Here is a 25,903-nt window from a genome sequence, read left to right on the forward strand (position 1 = left end):
ATGCTCTGGCCATGCCCACTCCATGTCACAGTGTGGCACTAGCCCTAGGGTAGCCACAACTGGGGAAAAGACACAACCATTGGCTGCATCTTAGGGAAGCTGCAGACCTCTACAAAGGCAGAGCATTGGATCTCTGTAGGCACACAAGCCCTACTTGGCTCGGCATTCTCCTCCTTTATGGCAATGGTCCGAAGTATGGGGAGCAGGGAAAACACAAACTTAATGGGAATGGAGCCAGCTCAAGCTCATCCCTCAGGACTTCCGCTCCCGCAACTTGGGATCAGACTCAGTCCCTGACAGGGTGGTGACAGACACTGAGCAGAGAGGAAGTCCCACTTCCCACCCTGTGCTAGCACCTCCATCTCCAGCCACACCCTCTATCAAGGTGATAGCTGTGAGCACACCCTGAGGAAAGACATGACTGGTGTCCACATCAGATCCATCTCCCATGAAAGGCACTGGGCATACACAGTCTGCAAAGGGATGCTCCCACATAGGAACACCCCTTCCAGACCATAAGAAGTACCTGTTTATCTAAATTCAGAGGCACAGAAAGTTAGGTAAAATGAAAAGGCAGAATAATTGCTCTCAATTGAAAGAGGAAGAGAAAATCCCCAAATAAATAATGAAATAGAAACAATTTACCAGAAAAAGAATTTGAAACATTGGCAATAAAAAATATTAACTGAAATAGGGCAAATAACTGATCTGAACACTGATCATTTTAACAAGGAATGATCATATATTAATGATCACAGATTATATTTAAAAGATTCAATCAAAAAACAGATAATTTCATATCTGAAATAAAAACACTACAAGGAATGAATATCAGACTAAGTGATACACAAGAAAGCACAAAGGATCTGGAAGACAGAATAATGGAAATCACCCAATCAGAAGAGCAGAAACACAAATGAAAAAAAAAGAAATGTAAGGAATCTATAAGATCTTTGGGATAACACTAAGCTCACCAATATTCACATTATAGGAGTTCAAGAAAGAGAGGAGAGAGAAGGGGATCAAAAATGTACCTGAAGAGAAGTATGGCTGAAAATGTCCCCAACCTGAAAAAGGAAACATATTCAGGTACAGGAAGCAGAGAAGGTCCCCCCTACAATGAAACCATATAGACCCACACCAAGACATATCATAATTAAAATAGCAAAAGTTAAAGATAAAGCAAGAATTTTAAAGGCAGCACCAAGAGAATAACAGAGTCACATACAAGGGAATCCCCAAAAGGCTATCAACTGATTTCTCCACAGAAGCTTTGCAAACCAGCAGGGAATGGCATTATATATTCTAAGCCTTGAAAGGGAAAAAACTGCAATCTAGGACACCCTACCCAGCAAGATTATTCCACTTATAATTATTCCATTTACAAGGAGAAAGAACTTCTTAGACAAGTAAAAACTTAAAAGAATTCATCAATATTAAACCTACCCTAAAAGAAACAGTGAAAGGTCTCTAAATGGAAAACAAGAAACTATAGGAAAGAGAAAACCCCACTAGGAAAGACAATATATAGTAAAGATCAAAGATAATGAGCCAGTGTGTAGATTAAAAGACAAAAAAATTGTAAAAGCAACTATAACTACAATAAACAGATAAGTATGAAGATGAAAAATATGACATCAAAAACACAAAAGGTGAGGGAGGACAGTAGAAATGTAGATCTTTAAGAATGCATTTAAACTTAAATGACTACCAGTTTAAAACATGTAGATATAATTACATGTTAACTAACATATATGGTAATCACAAATAAAAAATCTACAACAGATACACAGAAACCAAAAAGAAGAAGGAACCCAAGCATACTACAAAAGAAATTGAAACCACAACAGTAGAAACAAAAAGAAGAAATGAATAGAGAAGAACTACCAAAAAAACCCCACAAAACCCTGGAAAATAAGTAATAAAATGGCAGTGAAGTACATACCATAATCATAGGACTAAATGCTCCTACCAAAAGACATAGGCTGACTGGTTAAAAAAAAACAAGACATTTCAATATGCTCCATGTGAGAGACTCACTTCAGGGCTAAATACATACATAGACAGAAAGTGAGGGGATGGAAATAGATACTTCATGTGAATGGAAATGATAAGAGGGAAGCAAGACCCACTTCAGACAAAATAGACTTTAAAATAAAGCTATACCAAAAGAGAAATGGCAGCATTATAAAATGCTAAAGGGATTAATAAAAGAAGCTATTACACTCGTTAACATATATGCACCCAATACAGAAGCACCTATATATATGAAGCAAATACTAACAGACATAAAGGAAGAAAATAACAATAATACAGTAATAGTAAGAGACCTTCACAACCCACTCACATCAAATGGACAGAGCATCCAGACAGAAAATCAATAGGGAAACAGTAGTTTTAAATGACATAATATACCAGTTAAACTTAATAGATATCTATAGGACATTATATCCCAAATCAGTAGAATATACATTCAAATACACATGGAATGTCCTCCAGGAGAGATCACATACAAGGAGAGGTCACAAAACAAGTTTCAACAAATTGAAGAGGACAGGGGACTTCTCTGGTGGTCCAGCAGTTAAGAATCCACCTTCCAATGCAGGGGGTGCAGGTTTGATTCCTGGTCAGGGAACTAAAATCCCACATGCTGCAGGGCAACTAAGCCTACATGCTGCAATTACTGAGCCTGCTGCGTGCCACAACTACTGAGCCCACACACTATAGGGCCTATGTGCCACAACTAGAAAGAAGTCCATGCCCCACAACAAAGGGTCCATGAGCCACAAAGAAGAGCCTTCGTGCCGTAATGAAAGATCCTGTGTGCTGCAACAAAAGATCCCACATGTTGCAACTAAGATCTGATGCAGCCAAATAAATAAATATGTTTTAAAATTTAAGAGGACAGAAATTAAATCAACCATTTCTTTCATCACTACAGTATGAAACCAGAATCAACCACAGAAAGAAAAATGGGAAGAGAACAAATACGTGGAGGCTAAACAACATACTACTAAAAAAACAAATGGGTCAACGATGAAATCAAAGTGGAAATCATAAAATACTTTGAGGCAAATAAAAATGGAAACACAACTTTTCAAAATCTATGGGATATAGCAAAAGCAGTTCCAAGAGGGATGTTTAAAGCTATACAGGTCTTCCTCAAGAATAAGAAAAATCTCAAACAACCTAACCTATGACCTGAAAGAATTAGAAAAAGAAGAACAAAGCCCAAAGTCAGCAAAAGGAAGGAAATGATAAAGATCAGAAAGGAAATATATAAAACAGAGACCAAAAGAGCAGAAAAGATCAATGAAACCAAGAGCTAGTTTTCTAAAAAGATAAAATTGATAAAACTTTAGCCAGGCTCATTAAGAAGAAAAGAGAAAGGACCCAAATAAACAAAATAAGAAAACAGGAGAAATGAAAACCAAAACCACATATATACCAAAAGTCTTAAGAGGATACTGTGAACAGTTAAATGCCAACAAATTGGACAACTGACAAGAAATGAACAAATTTCTAGAAACTCTACACCTGCCAAAACTGAAACAAGAAGAACCAGGCAATCTGAACAGACCTACCTGAGACATGAAGTTGAATCTGTAATTTAAAAACTCCCAGCAAGCAAAAGTCCGGGACCAGATGACTTCATGGGGGAATTCTACTGAACATAAGGAAGAACTAATACTCGTCCTCAAACTTTTCAAGAAATTGAAAAGGAAGGAACACTCTCAAATTCATTCTACGAGGCTACCAACACCCTGATACCAAAACCAAAGACACTACAGAAAAAGGCCACAGGCCAGTATATTTGATGAAAATAAATGTAAAAATCTTCAACAAAATATTAGCAAATCAAATCTAAAAATATATAAAAAGCATCATACACCATGGTCAAGTTGAATTTATTCCACGGTCACAAGGATAATATATGCAAATTAATATGATATACCACATTAACAAAAGGAGGGCTAAAAATCACATGATCATCTCAATAGATGCAGAAAAACCATTTGACAAAATTTAACATTAATAATAAAAACTCTGAAAGTGGGTATCAAGGAAACATATCTCAACATAATAAAGGCCATTTAAGACAAACTCACAACCAATGTCATACTCAGTGGTGAAAAGGTGGAAGCTTTCCCACTAAATTCTGGATCAGGACAAGTATACCCATTCTTGCCACTTCTGTTCAACATAGTATTGGAAGTCCTAGTCACACCAATCAGACAAGAAAAATTTTTAAAAAGCATCCAAGTTGGAACGGAAGAAGTAAAATTGTCACTATTTGCAGATGACATATCATATCTAGAAAACCCTAAAGTCTTCACCCATTAGAACTAATAAAACTATTAGAACTAATAAAGGAATTCAACAAGGTTGTCAGATACAAGATCAATACACAGAAATCTTTTGTGTTTCTATACACTAATAATAAAATATCATAAAGAGAAAGCAAAAAAAAATACTGTTTAAAATTGCATCAAAATGAATAAAATATCAAGGAGTAAACTTAACTTAAAAGGGATAAGCTACCCACTCCAGTATTCTTGGGCTTCCCTGGTGGCTCAGATGGTAAAGAATCTGCCTGCAAAGCAGGAGACCTGGGTTTGATCCGTGGGTTGGAAAGGTCCCCCGGAGGAGGGCATGGCAACCCACTCCAGTATTCTTGCCTGGAGAATCCCATGGACACAGAAGCCTGGCGGGCTACAGTCCATGAGTTGCAAAGAGTCGGATATGACTAAGCACAGCACACAAACTTAACCAAGAAGGGGGAAACATACTATACTCTGGAAACTACAAAACATTTATGAGGGAAACTGCTGGGAGCCAGTGTGAGGAACTCCACCCATAGCAAAGGTCATGAGGAAGGAGGTTTCGGCATACGCAAAGGCATGATCAAGCCTCAGGAAACCCCCTGTTCCTGAGCATCTACCCCCAAAACCAGAGTCTACCTACTTTACTCTTTCATGCTCTCACCTATACCTCTGACTTTACGGGGGGCTGACCCCCATTACCTCTCTTGGAGAAGAAGTTAACTTACAGCTCCAAGTCAATAAAAATTCCTGAGCATAACAAGAGTGTTTCAACTTATGAACTCCTCTGAAGGTTATCTAGCCTGCCTGTACAGGTTCGTCTGGCCACATGTGATTGTTTACAGCCTCCCAACCGTGAGAGGCACGAGATGTTTTAGACTTACTAAGCAGAGACACTACTTTGCCGACTAAGGTCCGTCTAGTCAAGGCTATGGTTTTTCCTGTGGTCATGTATGGATGTGAGAGTTAGACTGTGAAGAAGGCTGAGCGCTGAAGAATTGATGCTTTTGAACTGTGGTGTTGGAGAAGACTCTTGAGAGTCCCTTGGACTGCAAGGAGATCCAACCAGTCCATGCTGAAGGAGATCAGTCCTGGGATTTCTTTGGAAGGAATGATGCTAAAGCTGAAACTCCAGTACTTTGGCCACCTCATGCGAAGAGTTGACTCATTGGAAAAGACCTTGATGCTGGGAGGGATTGGGGGCAGGAGGAGAAGGGGACGACAGAGGATGAGATGGCTGGATGGCATCACTGACTCGATGGACGTTGAGTCTGAGTGAACTCCGGGAGTTGGTGATGGACAGGGAGGCCTGGCGTGCTGCGATTCATGGGGTTGCAAAGAGTCGGACACGACTGAGCGACTGAACTGAACTGAAAGGCAGATTCTTTTGGGAAGTTGGAAATTGTTAGTATAGTGGGTTGGTTAGGAATTATATTGGTGAAGAGTTTTTCATTTGTTGTGCCAATAATTGCTGCTAATTCCCTGCCCTGGGTGTGACAAGAGTGTCTCAGGTCAAACCTCTCTGCTGATAGACTAGCTTGTATGACAACCTCTCAACCATAAACAGCACAGAGAGCTTGGAGTATTTTGAAAATCTTAATTAGCATAGGGCTTTTTCTCATTGTTGAGTCAATGATTGCCACCAGGCCTCCATATCCTTAGGCACCTGGGAATATATTAATCAATGTATTTGGAATATAGAAAAGGAAATATAGTAGTTTTTAAGGTTAGCAATACTAGATTTTTTGAGTTAATGAATTTTCTCTTTTATAATAGATCACTGTACTTTGTTATAAATCACTGTGTCCTTGCTATGCAAAAATGTAATTTTATCAGTATCTTAAGACTAAATAGATCTTAAGGGGAACATTGGTGAAGGGTTTTCATTTGTTGGGCTGATGTTTGCTGCTAAATCTCCATATTCCCTGCCCTTATAATGAATATAACTAGCATATAGGAGAAATAAGTATTAACCTTTAAGCATATAGGAGAAATAAGTATTAACCTTTAAGATTAATCATGTTAACCTTGGGTTAAATAAATTCCTTTCTTGATTGTAACTCACTACACCCTCACCCTATAGGAATGCAACTTTATTTGGAGGGTAGTGCCTGGTTTAAGAAAAAATACCCTTGGAAAAAATAAGTTTTTTGGTTATCAGAAAGAAAGGATCATGGAGTGTCAGCAGGCCTCATGGCCAGAAGATGATGTGGAATCCCTAAGACCTTTTTTTATACATTGATGTGAAGCACCTGATTTTGATAAAGGTCAGGACTGCTGACCCCTGGGTGACTCTGTATTCATCCCTATGTATAACAAAAGGTATATAAGCAAACCTAAAAATAAAGAAATCAGATCAGTTTCTGGAAAGACTGATTCCCTCATGTTGCTTCTTTCTTGCTCTCCGTTTTTCTGGCTGAATTCCCATCTGGAGCGTGGGTACCCACCACGTGTACTTACTTGCCCCGGTTTTTAAGTTCCATACGAGAAGGAGCCTAAGGAGGGGCACCTTCCGATATTCAAGTAGCACCGGTGGCCCAATGTAGATGGTGCAAATTCCTTGTCTTGGAATTTTATTGGTATCCCACGTAAACCAAGTTATTCAGCCTCTTTTTCTCTCCTACTATTTTCTGGCCGAATTCCCATCTGGTACGTGGGTACTCACCAAGCCTACTAATTTTGCCTGGGCTTCTGAGATCGGACCAGGGAGGCCTCAGTACCTCCTCTCCTTCAGGAGAACGGAAAGACGCCTGTGGCCTACATAGGTGGTGATTGGTATTCCATATAAACCAAGTTATTCAGCCTCTTTTTCTCCGCTAATTTTCTAATCTCTCTCTATCTGTAATTAAATAAGTTTTTTCCTAGGACGCCGATTCTGTCCCCACCTTCGAATTACCCTGGATCCACCAGGGAAGGACCTCGGCAAGTGGCGCCTGAACAGGGCTGTTTTAAGAATTAAAAAAGGGGGAGATGCCGGGAGCCAGTGTGAGGAATTCCGCCCATGGCAAAGGTCATGAGGAAGAAGGCTTCGGCATATGCAAAGGCATGACCAAGCCTCAGGAAACCCCCTGCTCCCAGCAGGAAACTAAAGATGATACAAAGAAAGGGAAAGATATCCCATGCTTATGGATTGGATGAATTGTCAAAATGGCCATAGTATTCAAAACAATCTACAGATTTAATGAAATCCCTATCAAAGTACTCAGGCCTTCCCCAGAATGGCTCAGTGGTAAAGAATCTGTCTGCAATGCAGGAGATGTGGGTTCGACCCCTGCTCCAGGAAGATCCTCTGGAGGAGGAAATGGCAACCCACACCAGTATTCTTGCTGGGAAAATCCCATGGACAGAGGAGCCTGGCAGGCTATAGCCCATAGGGTCACAAAGTGTCAGACACGACTGTCTGAGTGAGCACACAAATCAAAATACGCATGTTTTCACAGGATTAGAATAAACAACCCTTAAATTCATATGGAACCACACAAGACCCTGAATTACCAAAGAAATCTTGAGAATGAAGAACAAAGCCAGAAGTATAACCCTCCCAGACTTCAGACTATACTACAAAGCTATAGTAATCAAAATAGGGTGGTACTGACACAAAAACTGACAAATAGATTGATGAAATAGAATAGAGAGCAGAGAAATAGACCCATTCACCTATGTTCAAATAATCTATGACAAAAAAGGCAAGAATGCACAATGAAGAAAAGACAGTCTCTTCAATAAGTGGTGGTTGGAAAATTGAACAGCTACATGTAAAATAATGAGATTAGAACATACCCTCACACCATATACAAAAATGAACTCAAAATAGATTAGAGATGTAAATTTAAGACCTGAAACAATAAACCTCCTAGAAGAGAATATAGGCAGAACACTCTGGCATAAAAATCGTGGCAATATTTTTTTTGATCTGTCTCCTAAGTAAAAAGAAATAAAAGCAAAACTAAACAAATGGGATGTAATTAAACTTAAAAGCTTTTGCAAGGCGAAGGAAAATATTGACAAAACAAGAAGACAACCTACAGAATGGGAGAAAATATTTACAAATGAGGTGACCTATAAGGGGTTATTATCCAAAATATATAAACAGCTCATATAATTCTTCATCAAAAAACAAACAACCCAATGGAAAAATGGGCAGAGACCTGAATAGACAATTGTCCAAAGACATACAGACAGCTAAGAGGCACATAAGATGCTCAACATCATTAATTATTAGAAAAATGCAAATCAAAACCACAATGAGATATCATCTCCCACCAGTGAGAATGGCTATCATAAAAAAGTCTACAAATAACAAATGCTGGAGACAATGTTGAGAAAAGGGAACCCTCATATACTGCTGATAGGCATGTAAATGATACAGCCACTGTGTAAAACAGCATGGAGGTTCCTAAAAAACTAAAAATAGAACTACCATATGATCTAGCAATACCACTCCTAGGTATATATCTAGAAAAAATGAAAACACTAAATCAAAAAGATACATGCAACCCAATGTTCATAGCAGCACAATTTTCAATAGCCAATTATACAGAAGCAACTCAAGTACCCATCAACAGACGAATGGATAAAGAAAATGTGGTATATATATACACATACACAATGGACCCAGCTATAAAAAAAGAATGAAATTCTGCAATTCGCAGCAACATGGATGTACCTAGGGGGTATTATGCTTAGTAAAATAAGACAGAGAATGACAAATAATGTATATCGCTCATATGTGGAATCTAAACAGTAATACAAATGCATGGATATGTAAAACAGAAACAGACTCATGGATATATAAAACAGAGGGACAGGGGGCAGAGGGAAGTGGGGAGGGACAAATTAGGGTTATGGGATTAACAGATACCACCTACTATGTATAATATAAATAACCAATAAGGATATACTATATAGCATAGGGAACAAAACTCATTATCTTGTAATAACTTATAATGGAGCATAATTTACAAAAATAATGAATACTGTATACCTGAAAATAATATAATATCAACTATAATTAAAAAGAGAAAATGTACCTCTTGTAGACAGTATACAGGTGAGTCTGATAATCTGATTTCTAATTTGAAGGTTTATTCCATTGATATTTAATATAATTACTGATCAGCTGGATTAGAATCTACCATTCTATTGGTTTTCTGTTCATTTCCTATATTTTTTGTTGTTTTGTTCATTCTTTCTTGTCTTCTTCCCTTTTAATTTCTCCATTGACTTTATATCTTTGTCTCTTTGCATTATTTTTCTTTTAAATAGACCTTATTTTTAGAGCAATTTTATTTTTTTTCTTGGTCATGCTGTGCAGCTTGTGGGATCTTAGTTTCCCAACCAGGAATCAAAACTGTGCCCCCTGCAGTGGAAGCACAGAGCCCTAACCACTGGACTGCCAGGGAATTTAAAGCAGTTTAAGGGGCTTCTGTTTCAAGATGGCAAGTAGAAGGACATGTACTCATCTCCTGTGAGAGCACCGAAATTGCAACTACCTGCTAAACAACCACTGACAGGCAGACACTGGAACCCACCAAAACAAGACACCCCACATCCAAAGACAAAGAAGAAGCCACAGTGAGACAGTAGGAGGGGCACGATCATGATAAAATCAAATCCCATACCTGCTGAGTAGGTGACCCACAAACTGCAGAAGAATAATAACAAAGTTCTCCCACTGTTGTGATGGTTCTAAACCCCACGTCAGGCTCCCCAGCCTGGGGATCCAACAAAGGGACTGGGAATCCCCAGGGAATCTGGCCTTGAAGACCAGTGGGATTTGATTACAGGACTTCCACAGGACTGGGGAAACAGAGACTACAGTCTTTGAGGGTACAAACGAAATCTTGTGTGCTCCAAGACCTAAGGGAAAGGACCAGTGACCCCACAAGAGACTGAACCAAAACTACCTGCTAATGTTGAAGGGCCTCCTGTGGAGGCATGGTTTGGCAAGGGATCACTACAGGGACAGGGGCAATGGCAGCAGCAGGCTGGGAAAGTCCTGCTTGGTGTACACCCTCTTGGAGGTCACCATTAACTCTACCATAGAGCCCACAGACCCCAGGGCTGGGTCACCTCAGGCCAAACAACTAACAGGGAGAGAGCGCAACCTCACCCATCAGCAGATAATTGGATTAAAGCTTTACTAAGCAAGGCCCTGCCCACCAGAGCAAGACCCAGTTTTTCCCATTGTCAGTCCTTCCCATCAGGAAGCTTACATAAGCCTCTTAGCCTCATCCACCAGAGAGCCGACAGAAGAAGCAGTCTTACAGCAGCTACAACCAAAACCATATTACAGAAGGTTAGTTAACGAGCAAAAACTTAGCAAAACGAAAGAGGAGATGATGAAATCATGATGAAAGAGGAGAAAATTATGGCCCAGATGAAGGGACAAGATAAAACCCCAGAAAAACAACTAAATGAAGTGAAGATAAGCAACCTTCCAGAAAAAGAATTCAGAACGGTAGTGAAGATGATCCAGGATCTCAGGAAAACAATGAAGATGCAAGAAATGTTTACCAAAGACCTACAAGAACTATAGAAAAAACAAATGGAGACGAACAATACACTAGAAGTAACCAATAGCAGAATAACTGAGGCAGAAGAATGGATAAATGACCTGGAGGACAGAATGGTGGAAATCACTGCTGTAGAAGAGAATATAGAAAAAAGAATGAAAAAAAATGAAGACAGCCTAACAGATTTCTGGGACATTAAACACATCAACATTCATGTTATAGGGGTCCCGGAAAGAGAAGAGAGAAAGGACCTGAGAAAATACTTGAAGAAATAATAGCTGAAAACTTCCATAACGTGAGAAAGGAAATAGTCAACCAAGTCCAGGAAGCACAGTGTGTCCTAGACAGGATAAACCCGAGGAGGAGCACACCGAGACACATAGTAATCAAACCGACAAAAATTAGAGACAAAGATAAAATATTAAAGGCAACAAGGGAAAAATGACAAACAACATAGAAGGGAACTCCCATCAGGCTATCAGCTGATTTCTCAATAGAAACTCTACAAGTCATAAGGGAATGCACAATATATTTAAAGTGATCAAAAGGAAGAACCTACAACCAAGAATACTCTACCCAGCAAGACTCTCCTTCAGATTTGATGGAGAAATCAAAAGATTTCCAGATAAGCGAAAGTTAAAGGTAATTCAACACCACCAAACCAGCTTGACAACAAATGCTAAAGGAACTTCTCTAGGCAGGACACACAAGAGAAGGAAAAGATCTACAGAAAATAAACCCAAAACACTTAAGAAAATGGTAATAGGATCATATATATCAATAATTACCTTTAAATGTAAATGGATTAAATGCACCAACCAAAAGACATAGACTGGGTGGGTGGATGAAAACATGTGCATGTACACACTTCCACTTGCCACATCCCTTGGCTTGACCCCCTCAAATTCTACGTAATTATTTTATATAGTTAAGTTAATCATGTTCCCATTATGGTGTGCAATTGTAATTACCTTTTATTTTTTGGTCTGGCTACTGATGTGAAAACTGATAAATATCTTTTACTATTGTGATTATTTAACTATTACTCACTTAATACCATTGTATCATGATTGGTCAACAGAAAAACAGAACTCTGTATCACCACAACTACAATTTAATGGAAAAACCTGTAATCACTTTTTAAAAGCCATGCAATGCATATCAGAATTATCTTGAATATTTTTTGAAAAATACAAATGCCCAGGTATTGCTTTTTTTCTCCAGAGCTCCAGATATGTTTCTAATGAGTAGTCATGCTTAAAAACAACTGAACTATATGATGATCTTTTACTTTTATCTAGTTTTACTTTTTCTATTTCACTGAATATGAAATATTGCTCCCATTTCATTTAGTTTATGTTTTCCAATTTCTCCATCTTTTTGATGTTCTTTCTCAAGTGTTTATCTAGTAGAAAAGCTTTTGTATACATATATAAATATGTAAAATATATACATTTTATAAAACTTATGAATTTTTGCCTAATTAAAAAAATTATGACATTTTGATTCCACTTGTTTGACTTAGCATGAATAGAATGCTAGATTTCTATTTAAAAAAATAGATATGAAACACGCAACAAAGGTTTACTGCATAGCACAGGGAACTATAGTCAATATGGTTCCTGGTGGCTCAAATGGTAAAGAATCTGCCTGCAATGCAGAAGACCCAGGTTCAATCCCTGGGTCAGGAAGACCCCCTGGAGAAGGAAATGGCAACCCTCTCTAATACTCTTGCCATGGACAGAGGAGTCTGGTGGGTTACAGTCCATGGGGTCACAAAGAGTTGGACACAACTAAGTTACTTTCACTTTTCACATGATGGAAAATAATTTCAAAAATAATGTATGTGTGCATGTATAACTAAATCACCTTGCTATGTACCTGAAAAACATAAGTTAACTATATTTCAATAAAATATATATATTAAGAAAAAGAATAAAGCAGTTTAAGTACACAGTAAAACTGAATGCAAAGTACACAGTGGCTGTGTACCCTGTCCCACACAGGCACAGCCTCCCCAGACTATCAAGCATCACAGTGGTACATTTGTTATAATCAATGAACCCACAATGATGCATCATTATCATGCAAAGTCCATAGTATACATTAGGGTTCACTCTTCGTGTTGTATAATCTATGGTTTTGGGCAAATGTATAATGGCATGTATTTACCATTACGGTATCATTCTGAATAGTTTCTCTGCCTTAAAAATCCTGTGTTCTGCCTATTCATCCCTGCTTTCTTTTAATCCCTGTCAACCACTAATCCTTTTACTGTCTCCATAAGTTTTGCCTTTTCTAGAATGTCATACAGCTGGAATCATACAGTATGTAGACTTTTCAGATTAGCTTCTTTCACTTAGTAATATGCATTTAAGATTCCTCCATGTCTTTTTAGGTCTTGATAGTTCATTTCTTTTTAGCAATGAGTATTATTCCATTGTTTGTATATATCACAGCCTATCCATTTGCCTACTGAAGCCATCTTGGTTACTTCCAATTTTTGGCAATTATAAATAAAGCTGCTATAAACACTTGTGTGAAATTTTTGTGTGGACCAATTAATAACTTTTCAACCCATCTGGGTAAAAAGGAGCATGATTGCTGGATTGCAGGATAGGAGAATGTTTCTGACAAACTGTCTTCCAAAGTGTCTGTACCACTTTACATTCCCATCAGCAATGAAGTTCCTGTCACTCCATTATCCATGCCAGCATTTGGTGTTGTCAGTGTTCTGGATTTTGGCCATTCTTTTAGGGGTGTAGTGGGGTTATTGTTGCTTTAATGTGCAATATCCTAATGACATATGATTTTAACATGATTGTGCCCCTCCTACTATCTCCTTGTGGCTTCTCCTTTGTCCTTGGATATGGGGAGATGCTCTACACAGTGAGCAAAAACAAGACCTGGAACCAACTGTGGCTCAGATCATGAGCTCCTTATTCCAAAATTCAGACTTAAATTGAAGAAAGTAGGGAAAACCACTAGGCCATTCAGGTATGACCTAAATCAAATTCCTTATGATTATACAGTGGGAGTAACAAATAGATTCAAGGGATTATATCTGATAGAGTATCTGAAGAACCATGGACAGAGATTTGTAACATTGCACAGGAGGTGGTGACCAAAATTATCCCAAAGAAAAAGAAATGCAAGAAGGCAAACTGGTTGCCTGAGAAGGTCTTACAAATAGCTGAGAAAAGAAGCAAAAGGCAAAGGAGAAAGGGAAAGACAGACCCAACTGAATGCAGAGTTCCAAAGAATAGCAAGGAGACAGAGGAAAGCCTTCTTAAGTAAACAGTGCAAAGAAATAGAAGAAAACACTAGAATGGGAAAGACTAGAGATCTCTTCAAGAAAACCAGAGATACCAGGGGAACATTTCATGCAAAAATGAGCATGATAAAGGACAGAAATGGCAAGTACCTAACAGAAGCAGAAGAGATTCAGAAGAGGTGGCAAGAATACAAAGAACTATACAAAAAAGGTCTTAATGATCCAGATACCACAATGGTGTGGTCACTCACCTAGAGCCAGACACTCTGGAGTGTGAAGTCAAGTGAGCCTTTGAAAGCATTACTACAAAGTTAGTGGAGGTGATGGAATTCCAGGTGAGTTATTTCAAATCCTAAAAGATTATGCTCTTAAAGTGCTATACTCAATATGTCAGTAAATTTGGAAAACTCAACAATGGCCACAGGACTGGAAAAAGTCAGTTTTCATTTCAGTCCCAAAGAAGGACAATGCCAAAGAATGTTCAAACTACCACACAATTGCGCTCATTTCACATGCTTATAAGGTAATGCTCAAAATTCTTCAAGCTTGGCTTCAACAGTATGTGAACCAAGAGCTTCTAGATGTACAAGCTGGATTTAGAAAAGGCAGAGGAACCAGAGGTCAAATTGCCAACATCTGTTAGATCACAGAAAAAGGAAGAGAATTCCAGAAAAACACCTACTTCTGCTTCATTGACTATGCAAAAGCCTTTGACTGTGTGGATCACAACAAACTATGGAAAATTCTAGAGATGGGAATATCAAACCACTTTACCTGCCTTCTGAGAAACCTGTATGCAGGTCAAGAAGCAACAGTTAGAACTGGATATGGAACAATGGACTGGTTCAAACTGGGAAAGGAGTATGTCAAGGCTTTATACTGTCACCCTGCTTATTTAACTTATATGCAGAGTACATCACGCAAAATGCAGAGCTGGATGAATCATAAGCTGGAATCAAGACTGCCAGGAGAAATATCAGCAACCTCAGATATGCAGATGATACCACTCGAATGGCAGAAACCAAAGAGGAACTGTTGACGAGGGTGAAAGAGGAGAGTGAAAAAGCTGGCTTAAAACTCAACATTCAAAAAACTAAGATCATGGCATCTGGTCCCATTACTTCATGGCAAATAGATGGGAAAAAAATGGGAAGAGTGGCAGAGTTTATTTTTGGGGGCTCCAAAATCACTGTGGATGATGACTGCAGCCATGAAATTAAAAGATGCTTTTCTGGAAAAAAAGCTATGTCAAACCTAGACAGCATATTAAAAAGCAGAGACATCACTTGGCTGACAAAGGTCCATATAGTCAAAGCTATGGTTTTTCCAGTAGTCTTGTACAGATGTGAGAGTTGGACTATAAAAAAAGGCTGAGTGCCAAGTGATGCTTTTGAATTGTGGTGCTGGAGAAGACTCTTGAGAGTCCTTTGGACAGCAAGGAGAGCATACCAGTCAATCCTAAAAGAAATCAACCCTGAATATTCACTGGAAGGACTATGCTGAAGCTGAAGCTCCAAAACTCTTGCCATCTGATGTGAAGAGCTGACTCGCTGGGAAAGATTGAGGGCAGAAAAAGTGGGTGAAAGAGGATGAGATGGTTGGATGGCATCACCGTCTCAATGGACGTGAGTTTGAACAAACTCTGGGAGATAGTGAAGGACAGGGAAGCCTGGTGTGCTGCAGTTCATGGGTCACAGTCAGACATGACTTAGCGACTGAACAACAAATGGCATACGATGTTGAGCATCTTTTCATATGCTTATTTGCCATCTGTATAATCTTCTTTGGTGAGGTGCCTGTTAAGGTCTTTTGCTCATTTTTAAATTGAGGTGTTTAATTGAGGCAGTAGTTCTGGGACCCACTGTTCCAAATGGGAAGGTGACAAGTTGTAATATGTACTTTATCTCTGACTGCTTTCAAAATTTTACTTTTGTTTCAGCAGTCTGACTACAACATGCCTATGTGTGGTTTGCATTGTATTCAACGTGCTTGCTTGGGGCTTACTGAAATTTCTGAATCTCTCAATTTGTCTTTCACAGATTTGGGGAAAATTTCAGCCATTATTTCTTCAAAAATTTTTTTATGTCCCCTTATCTCTCTTTCTCCTCTCTTAGTGGTATTCCAAATGTATACATGGTAAACCTTTTTACATTTTTCCACAAGTCATTGAGACTCTTTGTTTTTTCCTAATCTTTTGATTTTCAGATTGGCTAATTTTTATTGATCTATCTTCAATTTAACCGTTTCTTCTGTCATTGCCAATATGCTATTGTTGTTTAGTTGCTTAGTCCTATCTGAATCTTTTTCAACCCAATGGACAGTAGCCCATCAGACTCTACTGTCCATGGGATTTCCCAGGCAAGAATACTGGAGTGGGTTGCCCTTTCCCTATCCAGAATTTGCTATTACGCTTATTCAAATTTTAAAAAACTGAAATATAGTTGACATACAATATGTTAGTTTCAGGTGCATTATAGTGGTTTGACATTTGCATATATTATAAAATGATCACCATAAGTCTGGTAACCATCTGTCCCCACAAAGTTATGATATTATTGACCACATTCCTTATTCTGTATATTACATCCCTGTGGCTTATTTATTTTATAATTAGAGGTTTGTAGCTCTTCTTTTTTTAAGATTAATTATCTGATTGTAGATTATTTGTGAATTTTTTTTTTTTACTATCTCTAGTTTCCAAATTTTATACAAGGAAGAATGCCCTTTTCTGCAATGAGAAAAAAAGAAAATTAATTAAACATCTCTCTTATCCCGTAGGGTAAGTTTGACCTTTTAGACTATAAGATTATGGAGTTGGTAAGTCCATCTGTATGACAAAATTATTTACAGAGTCTTAGCTAAGACATAGACCTTACACCTATCACAAGATTTAACTTAAAATGGATCATAGACATAAATGTAAAATATAAAACTACTGAAGGTAACATAGGAAAAATCTATATGACCTTGGTTTCCCTCCAGTAGGTAATGAAGACCATAGAAATTTGCTGCCAAGTGAGAGGCACGCTCAGACTGGTGTTGTGTAGAAGTTGCCTGGACAGACTGGCATAAGCAAAAATGGCCCAAGATCATGCAAGGGGCAGTCTCTGCAATCTTTTCTCTATGTGTGTGCACATGTGAGGTTTATAGCTCTTAATCCCCTTCACCCATTTCACCTCTGCAACCTCCCTCTCCCATGGCAACCACCCATTTCCCCCTCTGTATCTATGAGTCTGTTTTAATTTTTAAACTTCAGACATTATATTTTTCAGTTCTGGAATCTTTGGTGTATAGTTTCTACTTCTTTGAGATTTATTACCTTTTCATTCATTACAAGCATATTTTCCCCTATGCCCTTGAGCATAGAAATAAGCTGCTTTAAAGTCCTTGTCTGCTGATTTCGACATCAGAATCACCTTGGGGTTGGTCTCCACTGACTGCTTTTCCTCTTGAGCATAAGTCACATTTTCTTTTTCCATATAGTAGTTTAGAATTGAATCCAAAACTTTCTGAATGATATGTTAGAGATTCCGAATTCTGTAAAAAGTACTGATTTTTTGTTTAGCTATTTCTCACTAAATTTCTCTAGAATGAAAATTCCAAGTTCTCTTTCTCTGCATTGGGTAAAGCTGGATTATCCATTCATTATTTTAGACTTACTGAGGGTGCTTGGAATCAATCCTATGCATGCATAGCTTAGCAGTCTGCCAGAGATTTGGGAAGGGTTTACATAGAGAATTAGGGCTCCTCCTCAGTGGTTTCTCTCCTGGGATATCTCCTCAGTTTTCAGAGGCTATAATCATCCTGAATCTGTTCTCTCATTCCTCAAACTATAAGACTGCAGGTTTCTATCCAAGTTTTATTTATCTCCATATTACAGCAACTGCAGCCTGCCCATGGATGAAAAGCTATAAAAACACAGAAAACCCTTTCAAATGAGCACTTTTCTCTGTGCTATAGTGGAAACGGCATTAGAACTGAGAATTTTAGGGCCTGTATTAAAATTCTAGCTTGGCCACTTTCTAGCTATGTTTACTTTGGGTCACTTCTCAGATACCATTTCCTCATTCTAAAATGGGAATAAGAATGTTTGCTTCATGGGGTTGTTAAGAATATAAAGTGAGATAATACATGAGATATGGAAAATAGGCTCAGAGGGGCTATGATTGTCCTATTAAGTGGTAGGAGTCATTGGTTACTCCAGATCTGACCATGCTTTTTCTGCTATATCATACTGCTTCCATCTAATGACTACCAACTCTACCTTTCCCTCCCAAAGACACCTGCAAGTACCTAGTATGATCTAATTACCAAGGTGAGCTCAAAGAACACAGTAAGCTAAAGTTCTTACCCACAAGAAGATCCAAGTACCATTACCTTCTCATTGGTGACTGCCCTGCCGTCTGTGTCTCCTTTTGGTCACTCTCAGGGCCTCCAGATAGCTGTTTTGTTATATTCTGCTCAGTCTGTAACTGTTATCTATAGGAGGGGTTGGCCTGATAACAACCTACTCTGCTGTTACCAGAAGCAGAACTGCTAACTGTGGATTTTTGGCTTTGCTCTCTATCTGTTCAGTCTGTTTTTATGCCATGATATATGGAAAAATTAAAAAACTATGCTGCTTCACTGCCTCCATCTTCCCAGAATCACATGCTATTTACTTTAATAATAAATGAAATAAAATACTCACTAGAATCTGTTACTCAGAATCTTTGTCCAGATTTCTTTTGCTCTAAAGGGCAATGATACGTGGTCTGAATTTAACTGCTAGAGAGTTAGGGACCAGTAGTGTAGTAGTATAACTACTTGCCTCCCACCCCTTCATACCTGACGTTGTCTTGGCTATTCCCTGATCTGGTAATGCTCCAAATTTCCGATGCTGTTCATACCAGTCATTCACTGTCATGGATGCCAGACTTGGATAACCAGCTCCAAATACTCTGTAAGAATCACACTACATTTAGAAAAGTAAACATAAATGGCACTATTAATAAGCCTCTTCTGTTTAGTGGTAAAGCTTGTATCTGTTTCCTCCTTGTTCCCTTATCCAGCTATCCTCTGAGGAGTTGTGTAAATTCCTGTGAGGACAGTGAAGAGAGACATCCAGGGAGGAGAATTAAAGGCAAGAGCTTTCACAAGAAGATAAAGGCCCAGACTTATCTCCCAATAAGCAATCTCAGAGGCTAATGCCCCACAGAATGATGATATAATGGAAGGAGTATTTATTCTTGGTGGGTCTAAAAGATACACAGAGGAAGGAGATTCTTCTGCAACCTTATGGAAGAGGTTCATCTTTAATCTCAGAATTAAAACCTAGATAGGCAAACATGACCATTTGAGAACTGCAGCTGAAGGAAACAATGGGAAACAACTTTAAGGGCTACAATTCTTCTTTAGATTCTTTTTTCCTTCTTTCTGTATTTAATTCATTAATTATTTATTTTTGTTGGCTTCCTTTTGAGCCTGGTTTTAAGCTCAAGTTTGTAAGGGAAATGTCTGATGATGAGAGCTACAGAGAAAGTATTGGAAGAGATAATATTCCTTTGATGGAAGAACAGTTTCCCCAGGTGAAGCCATGACCTTTATTTAACAATGCCCATTCTGTTACTCATGCACTGTAAATAAACCATAAAAATAGGGGGCTTGCAAAGGCAACCCACTTTTTAATACTACCTACTTGGCTTGGGCCATGTTCCGAGTGAGAACAAATGGTTTCATTGGAGGCCTGTCCTGACGAGATGACTGCGAAGTTGATGCCTAAAAAGGAAATTAATTATCATAAGTGTATTTGTCATTGTGCCCACCCCACTATGCAGGTTCTTAAGTCTTTAGGTGCTTGAAAAACCCTGTTTATCAGACTCTAAGATATATTAGCAGAATACCAATGGTGGAGGTTGGTTAGCTCTCCTGAGATGGCCCAAGTATCATGCTGCAAAGGGAGGAAGAGAAAGCTCTTCCAGGAATCATTTCACTAGTGAAAAATTACTTGACTTTAAAACTCTCCCCTCCAAAGAGGCAGATTCCAAAGCTTTCTTCCATGTTCCACCTAAACCTCTTGAGCTGAATTTGAAGCCTCTTTCCTCAGCCTGGCTTTCAGGGCTAAAGCTGAATTATTAAGACCTTTCTGCTAAAACCCTGTCCAATGTAATTATGCTATTAAATGTCAAGAGCTCCCTAGGGTGTTTTAGAAGTGGATGTTCCTATATGCAAGAGGGGGAGGAAGAATGGGTTAGTATCTTTCATATACAGGTGTACAGAAATGTTTCAAGGAATCTTGGCTGTTCAGGGGCATACCAAAACGAACTATGGTCTAAGAAAAAATGTTCACTTTGTAACATCACTTACATAGCCAATCCCAATACCAAATGAGAGAGAATAAAAACAAAAAACAAAGAAGGAGACAGGAGGATCCAGAATAGTCCAGCCTCATAGTAATGGGTTTGAAACCCATTCATCTAGATATAGTCAAGGGGCCTTAAAGCTTTAGAATATTAATTGTTCGTTCTTTGATCCCTTAACATAAGGAACTAGGTTGATGTTACCCTGAGGCAAAAGCTCCTGGGCTAATTAGTACAAATCAAATTAGCAAGAGTTCTCTGAGGACTTAAATGGCTGCAGCTAGTTGATTAATACAACTCAATTCATGTTATACCCTGAACCAAAAAGTAACCGGTAGCAGAGCCAGATATTTTTTTTTTTCTTTTCTATAATTCTTCCCTCTTTTTTTTTTTTTTAAACAAACCCTTGTGTTGAGGGCTGACTTTCAATAGATCACAGTGAGGCAGCTGCTCTGCTATGTATGAAACCCCAACACAGAGCCCAGCATTTTGAAAAATCAGCTCCAAAACATAGTTATGGTCTTCAGGTACAGCCAAAGTGGTATTATACCAAGTTTTCTTTACCATTATGCCTAACATTTTGTGCATAGAGGTCCTTGCTGTGTTTCATACTTGGGTGACCTATGGTGTCAGTATATCACTGTGTAAGGTTAACTTTTGATTTCTCCCCCAAACAAAACATATTTCATGTCTTTTATCTTCTTTTTAAGTTTTTTCTCTCTCTTCTCCAGTCCCACTTTTCTTCTTCATTCCCATCCTATCCCTCTTCCTGTTTATTACAGTCAAGCACAGATTTTCAAGGCACACCTCCCTATGCCTTCCTTCAGCAGTCATGATTGCGTGTGTGCTAAGTTGCTTCAGTCATTTCTGACTCTTTCTGACTTTATGGACTCTGGCCTGCCAGGCTCCTCTGTCCATGGGATTCTCCAGGCAAGAATACAGGAGTGAGTTGCCATGCCCTCCTCCAGAGGATCTTCCTGACCCACAGGTCAAACCTGCATCTCTTATGGCTCCTGCACTGGCAGGCAGGTTCTTTACCATTAGCGCCACCTGGGAAGCCCCCACAGTCATGACTGCTCACAGCCAAAAGCAGTTTTCACTTCAGAGAAGACTCCCCCTCTCCTGGCATGTCACAAAATTACAGAAGACTAGAACTGTGTTACAGTCAGAAAGCACTAGGGAACACTACTATAAACTAGAGAGAAAGCTATCCTAGAGAACCTTCAGCCTTCCTCCACTAAGGTTAATAAAAACAGTGATTTTATGGAAACATGAAAGGATTTTAATTTGATTACTCTCCTGTAGAAGATTCAAATCTCTGACAGTAGCTTTTTGAGCTGTTTAGGCAGTGACCAGGCTTACCTCTTTTGCAGAGTCTTTTTCTCTCAAGATCTTTATCTCCTGGTCAATGCTCTCAATCTCTTCTAAGCTGATACCAATCCACCTTCGAAGGTGAAGGAGGTAATATTCACGAACATGCTCATCATCTGCTTGACCACTTTCCACAGCAGATTTCAGTGCAGACAACCTATGCTCCACCTCCTTCTTCTGCTTGTATCTGTTCCACAGAAAAGTATTTCCCATGAACTTAAAAATAAAGAAGTGCTCCTTGAAAAGAAGGCCAAAATATGATTTTACCTTTGCAAATGATCAGGTAGTAAGGATGATGATTTTCACTTTGGCAAAAATAATGATTTTATACCTCAGAATTTGCCATCAAGGCCATTCTCACAAGACTACAAGGCGAGGAAGGGATCAGTAGAGGTGGAGAAATACATTCTAAAGCCAGAGAAATATAGAGGAAACCTGATCTGAGCAACTCTTCCCATCATCTTTCGAGATGGGAGTACTTTAGTAATTTTATGACATCAACCTTTATTAGGTCAGGTGCTTAGTATCATACAATGTCCATTTGGGAATTATAGCTTCAAATAATCATAGAATTTTTATTTACCTGCCATTGATGCAGGAATTCCTAAAAAATGGTCATCTCTTCTTTTCTTCTGGGCAAAATGTTTCCAGCTCTTCTGACTCATCCTGTATAATTTAAAGACTCATATCCACCCTGCCTGCCTTTTCCAAGATGCATTCTAGTATGTCATCTATCACTCACTGGACAACTATTTACTGAGTACTTATTATGTGACATGCACTGTTCTCAGTGCTTGAGCCACAACAGTACTTACAAAAGAGTCCTTGCTCTCCTGAGGCTTTCATTCTAGTGTGAGCAGTCAAAAAGAAATAGATGTCAGGTGGTGATAAGTCCTCTGAACAAGCCAAAAAAAAAAAAAGGCAAGGTAAACTGGATAGAATAATGGTGTGAAAGTAGGGGTGTTCAGGAGAGACTTCTCTAAAGAGGTGACACTTGAGCAAAGACTTCAAGGAAATAAGTACAGAAGCCATGACAGGATCTGGAAGAGTGTTCTAAGGGGGAAAAGCAAATATGAAGGTCCTTGGGTGGGAGAGTGCTGCCCTGACATGTTTGAGGAATAGCAAGGAGGCCAGTGTGGTTGGCATGGAAGATGATAGGAAATGAGGTCAGAGAGATAGCCAGGGCCATATAGAACCCAATAGGCTAATAAGACATGAAATATCACATGTCAAAATGTTTTGAATAAGAGAAAGTCACTGGAAGCTTTAAAATAGAATACATGATGTGAAAACTTTTTTAACCGACTACTCTGACTGGACTGTGAGAGGCTGGGAGGCAAGGGTGGAAGCAGGAAAATCAATTTAAGAGGGTACTGCCATAATCCAGGTTGAGAGTGACTTGAAATAGGGAGGTGGTAAGATCCAGATGTAATTAAAATATAAAGCAGTATTTGTTGATTTATTGGATGTAAGGGCTTGAGGGAAAGAGGAATAAAGGAAAAACTCCACAGTTTCCAAGAGAAGTATCTTGAAATACCTATGTCTAGAACTCCACTCCAGACCTCCGGGATCAGATGCTTCTCTGCAAGTGTTCACTCAAATCTGGAATTCTTAACTTGACTTCAATGGACAGAATTTGGGGAGGAAGGGTGTCTTTGAACTCCCTCCAATTTTGTATAGAACTCTATTTATACGCTTTTCTTTTTTTTTTTGCTGAGAAGACGTTAAAGGAGGTCCATGACCCACAAAAAGTCAAGAACCACTGCTCTGGAAACATTCTTTATTATAAAAACTTTTAGGCTCTTCTATTCCTTTTAATTAACAAGTGGGTACTTTATGCAACATTACAAATAAATGTCACAGCACCATCATAGGTGGCCTTCTGAGTAAAACACTACACAGGTCAATCCTAGTTCATGAATGCTATTACAGACATCGCTTGAGAACATTAAACTCTGATGCCACTCCTACCCCACCCTCTTTCCTGATGTACCTAAGTCAGGAAAAAAAAGAATACCAGGACCTTAAATGTATATAACCTGGGGTAAATTCTGCGTTAGTCTGCTGGGCCTCTGAACAAGGTTCTTATGCTTCCTTTCCTACCCTCCACATATATGCAGTCTAATCGCACTCTCTGGTCTTTCTTCTCTACTTCCTTTGCTCCTACGACTTTGTTCCTAGTCATCTTTGGGACTTCTAAGCTCCTGAATACCTGATCTTTGAGGCCAGTGTTTTTTAAACCTTTCTTAGCAGAAGAATCCTTGCTTCTTATGAGAGCTTATTTTGAACGCCAATAAGCAATAAAAGATAAAACTACCTTGGTTAAATCAGAGAAAGGCTCCCAACATCTCTCCTACCCAAGCACTGTGACGAAATCTTAGGGCTCCAGGAACAGACTATAAAACACTGTCCTAGACTTCATCACTGTTCTAGATTTCCCATGGTGAGCCACTACATGCAAACAATCCTTATCACCCAGTGCCTGTCACCCTTCTGACTCTGGGCAACTTTCATCATTCCCCTTTCTGTTCCCAAGCTGCTGAAGAGAGCTAACCAATTACAAACTTGTTGTCAAATGAGTCAATGGCAAATTTGTATGATTAAACTTCAGTGCAACGGTCACTCTTGTTCAGTTATCATCTTCTTCATCTTTTGTGAAATCCATGCCACCATCATGCTAATCAGATGACCAGTCAATGGAGAAATTCAATTTCCCTTTTTACCTTCAAATCTTTATAGTGTCAGCTTTCCTCCTCTTCTCTTGCCTTTAAGGAGGCACTGTTGTCTTTACCAAGGAAATGTCTTTACCATTCCACTATCAATCCAGTCCCCATCCACATTCTTTCAGGCCTCACTCAATCAACTATCCTCCCTGTCATTTGCAGTTACAATTTTTCACTCTACCAGTGCCTTTCCCCTAACCTGTTCTGTTTTTTTCAAATGACCACTCTTCTCTCTGTTCTAAACAACACTAGAATTGGTAATTTGAAGACCTGAGTTTAAATCCTAGCCTGACCACTTACTAGCCATGTAACTCTGGACAAGTCAATACTGAGAGCCCATTTCCTTATTTCTAAAATGGGATAATATCTGCTTCATGGCACTGTTAAGAGGATCAGATGACCAATACTCATGAAAGTGCTTTGTAAGCAGCAATATAAATAACGTTAGCAGATGAGAAAAATTAAAAGTTGAGAGGGCCTAGATGATGCCCCATCTATTAGGTGGCAGAAATTGGATGGGTCACCCCAGGTCTGACTCAAAAGCCCAGGATTTTTCTGCTACACCATATTGCTTCCATCTTTCTGATGACCACTCTGTCCTTCCCAAAGATACCTCAGGTACCTACCATGATCCAAGTACTGGGTTGGGTACCAAGGATATACAATGACATAATTACAATACTAAGGATACAATTAGTCATGGTCTCTGACCTTCAGAAGTTCCAAGTCTAGAGAATAACAGATAGTTATGCCCAGATAAGTAACAAAAACTAAATGCTATAGTATCTGGGAGGGGAGACAGGTAGGGAGAAACTTCAAAGAAGACATGACATTTGTTCTCTATCTTCCCCGGGCTTCTTTCTATAAGTACTTCCATCTGTACCTTGTTGAGTCTCTTATCTCTGACTGCCCTTTTCTTTCTCATCCTTCTTCCTTAACTTGCCCCAAGGTTTTATCCTTGGGTTTTTTCTCTCTGCATGTTTTTTTTTTTTTTCCCATCTAGTCAAGGCTATGGTTTTTCCAGTGGTCATGTATGGATGTGAGAGTTGGACTGTGAAGAAGGCTGAGCACCGAAGAATTGATGCATTTGAACTGTAGTGTTGGAGAAGACTCTTGAGAGTCCCTTGGACTACAAGGAGATCCAACCAGTCCATTCTGAAGGAGATCAGCCCTGGGATTTCTATGGAAGGAATGATGCTAAAGCTGAAACTCCAGTACTTTGGCCACCTCATGCAAAGAGTTGACTCATTGGAAAAGACTCTGATGCTGGGAGGGATTGGGGGGAGGAGAAGGGGACGACAGAGGATGAGATGGCTGGATGGCATCACAGACTCGATGGACGTGAGTCTGAGTGAACTCC

General features: G+C 39.0%; 1 protein-coding gene across 3 annotated transcripts in view; it reads right to left on the reverse strand.

Annotated features, from left to right (window-relative positions):
* Window positions 1-25,903, reverse strand: part of IGBP1 (immunoglobulin binding protein 1) — a 45,991-nt gene that overhangs the window by 14,294 nt on the left and 5,794 nt on the right. Inside the window, exons 3-5 of one of the 3 annotated variants that reach the window (XM_068962640.1) lie at window positions 21,812-22,007; window positions 19,789-19,868; window positions 18,944-19,051 (exon numbers count right to left, since the gene is read on the reverse strand). In XM_068962640.1, the coding sequence (XP_068818741.1) occupies window positions 18,944-19,051; window positions 19,789-19,868; window positions 21,812-22,007 (384 nt within the window). Of the gene's footprint in view, window positions 1-18,938; window positions 19,052-19,788; window positions 19,869-21,811; window positions 22,008-25,903 lie in introns of all 3 variants that reach the window. The other 2 variants (XM_068962639.1, XM_068962641.1) reach the window with 2 other exon arrangements.

Source organism: Capricornis sumatraensis, chromosome X (assembly GCF_032405125.1).
Source record: "Capricornis sumatraensis isolate serow.1 chromosome X, serow.2, whole genome shotgun sequence".
NCBI lineage: Eukaryota > Metazoa > Chordata > Mammalia > Artiodactyla > Bovidae > Capricornis > Capricornis sumatraensis.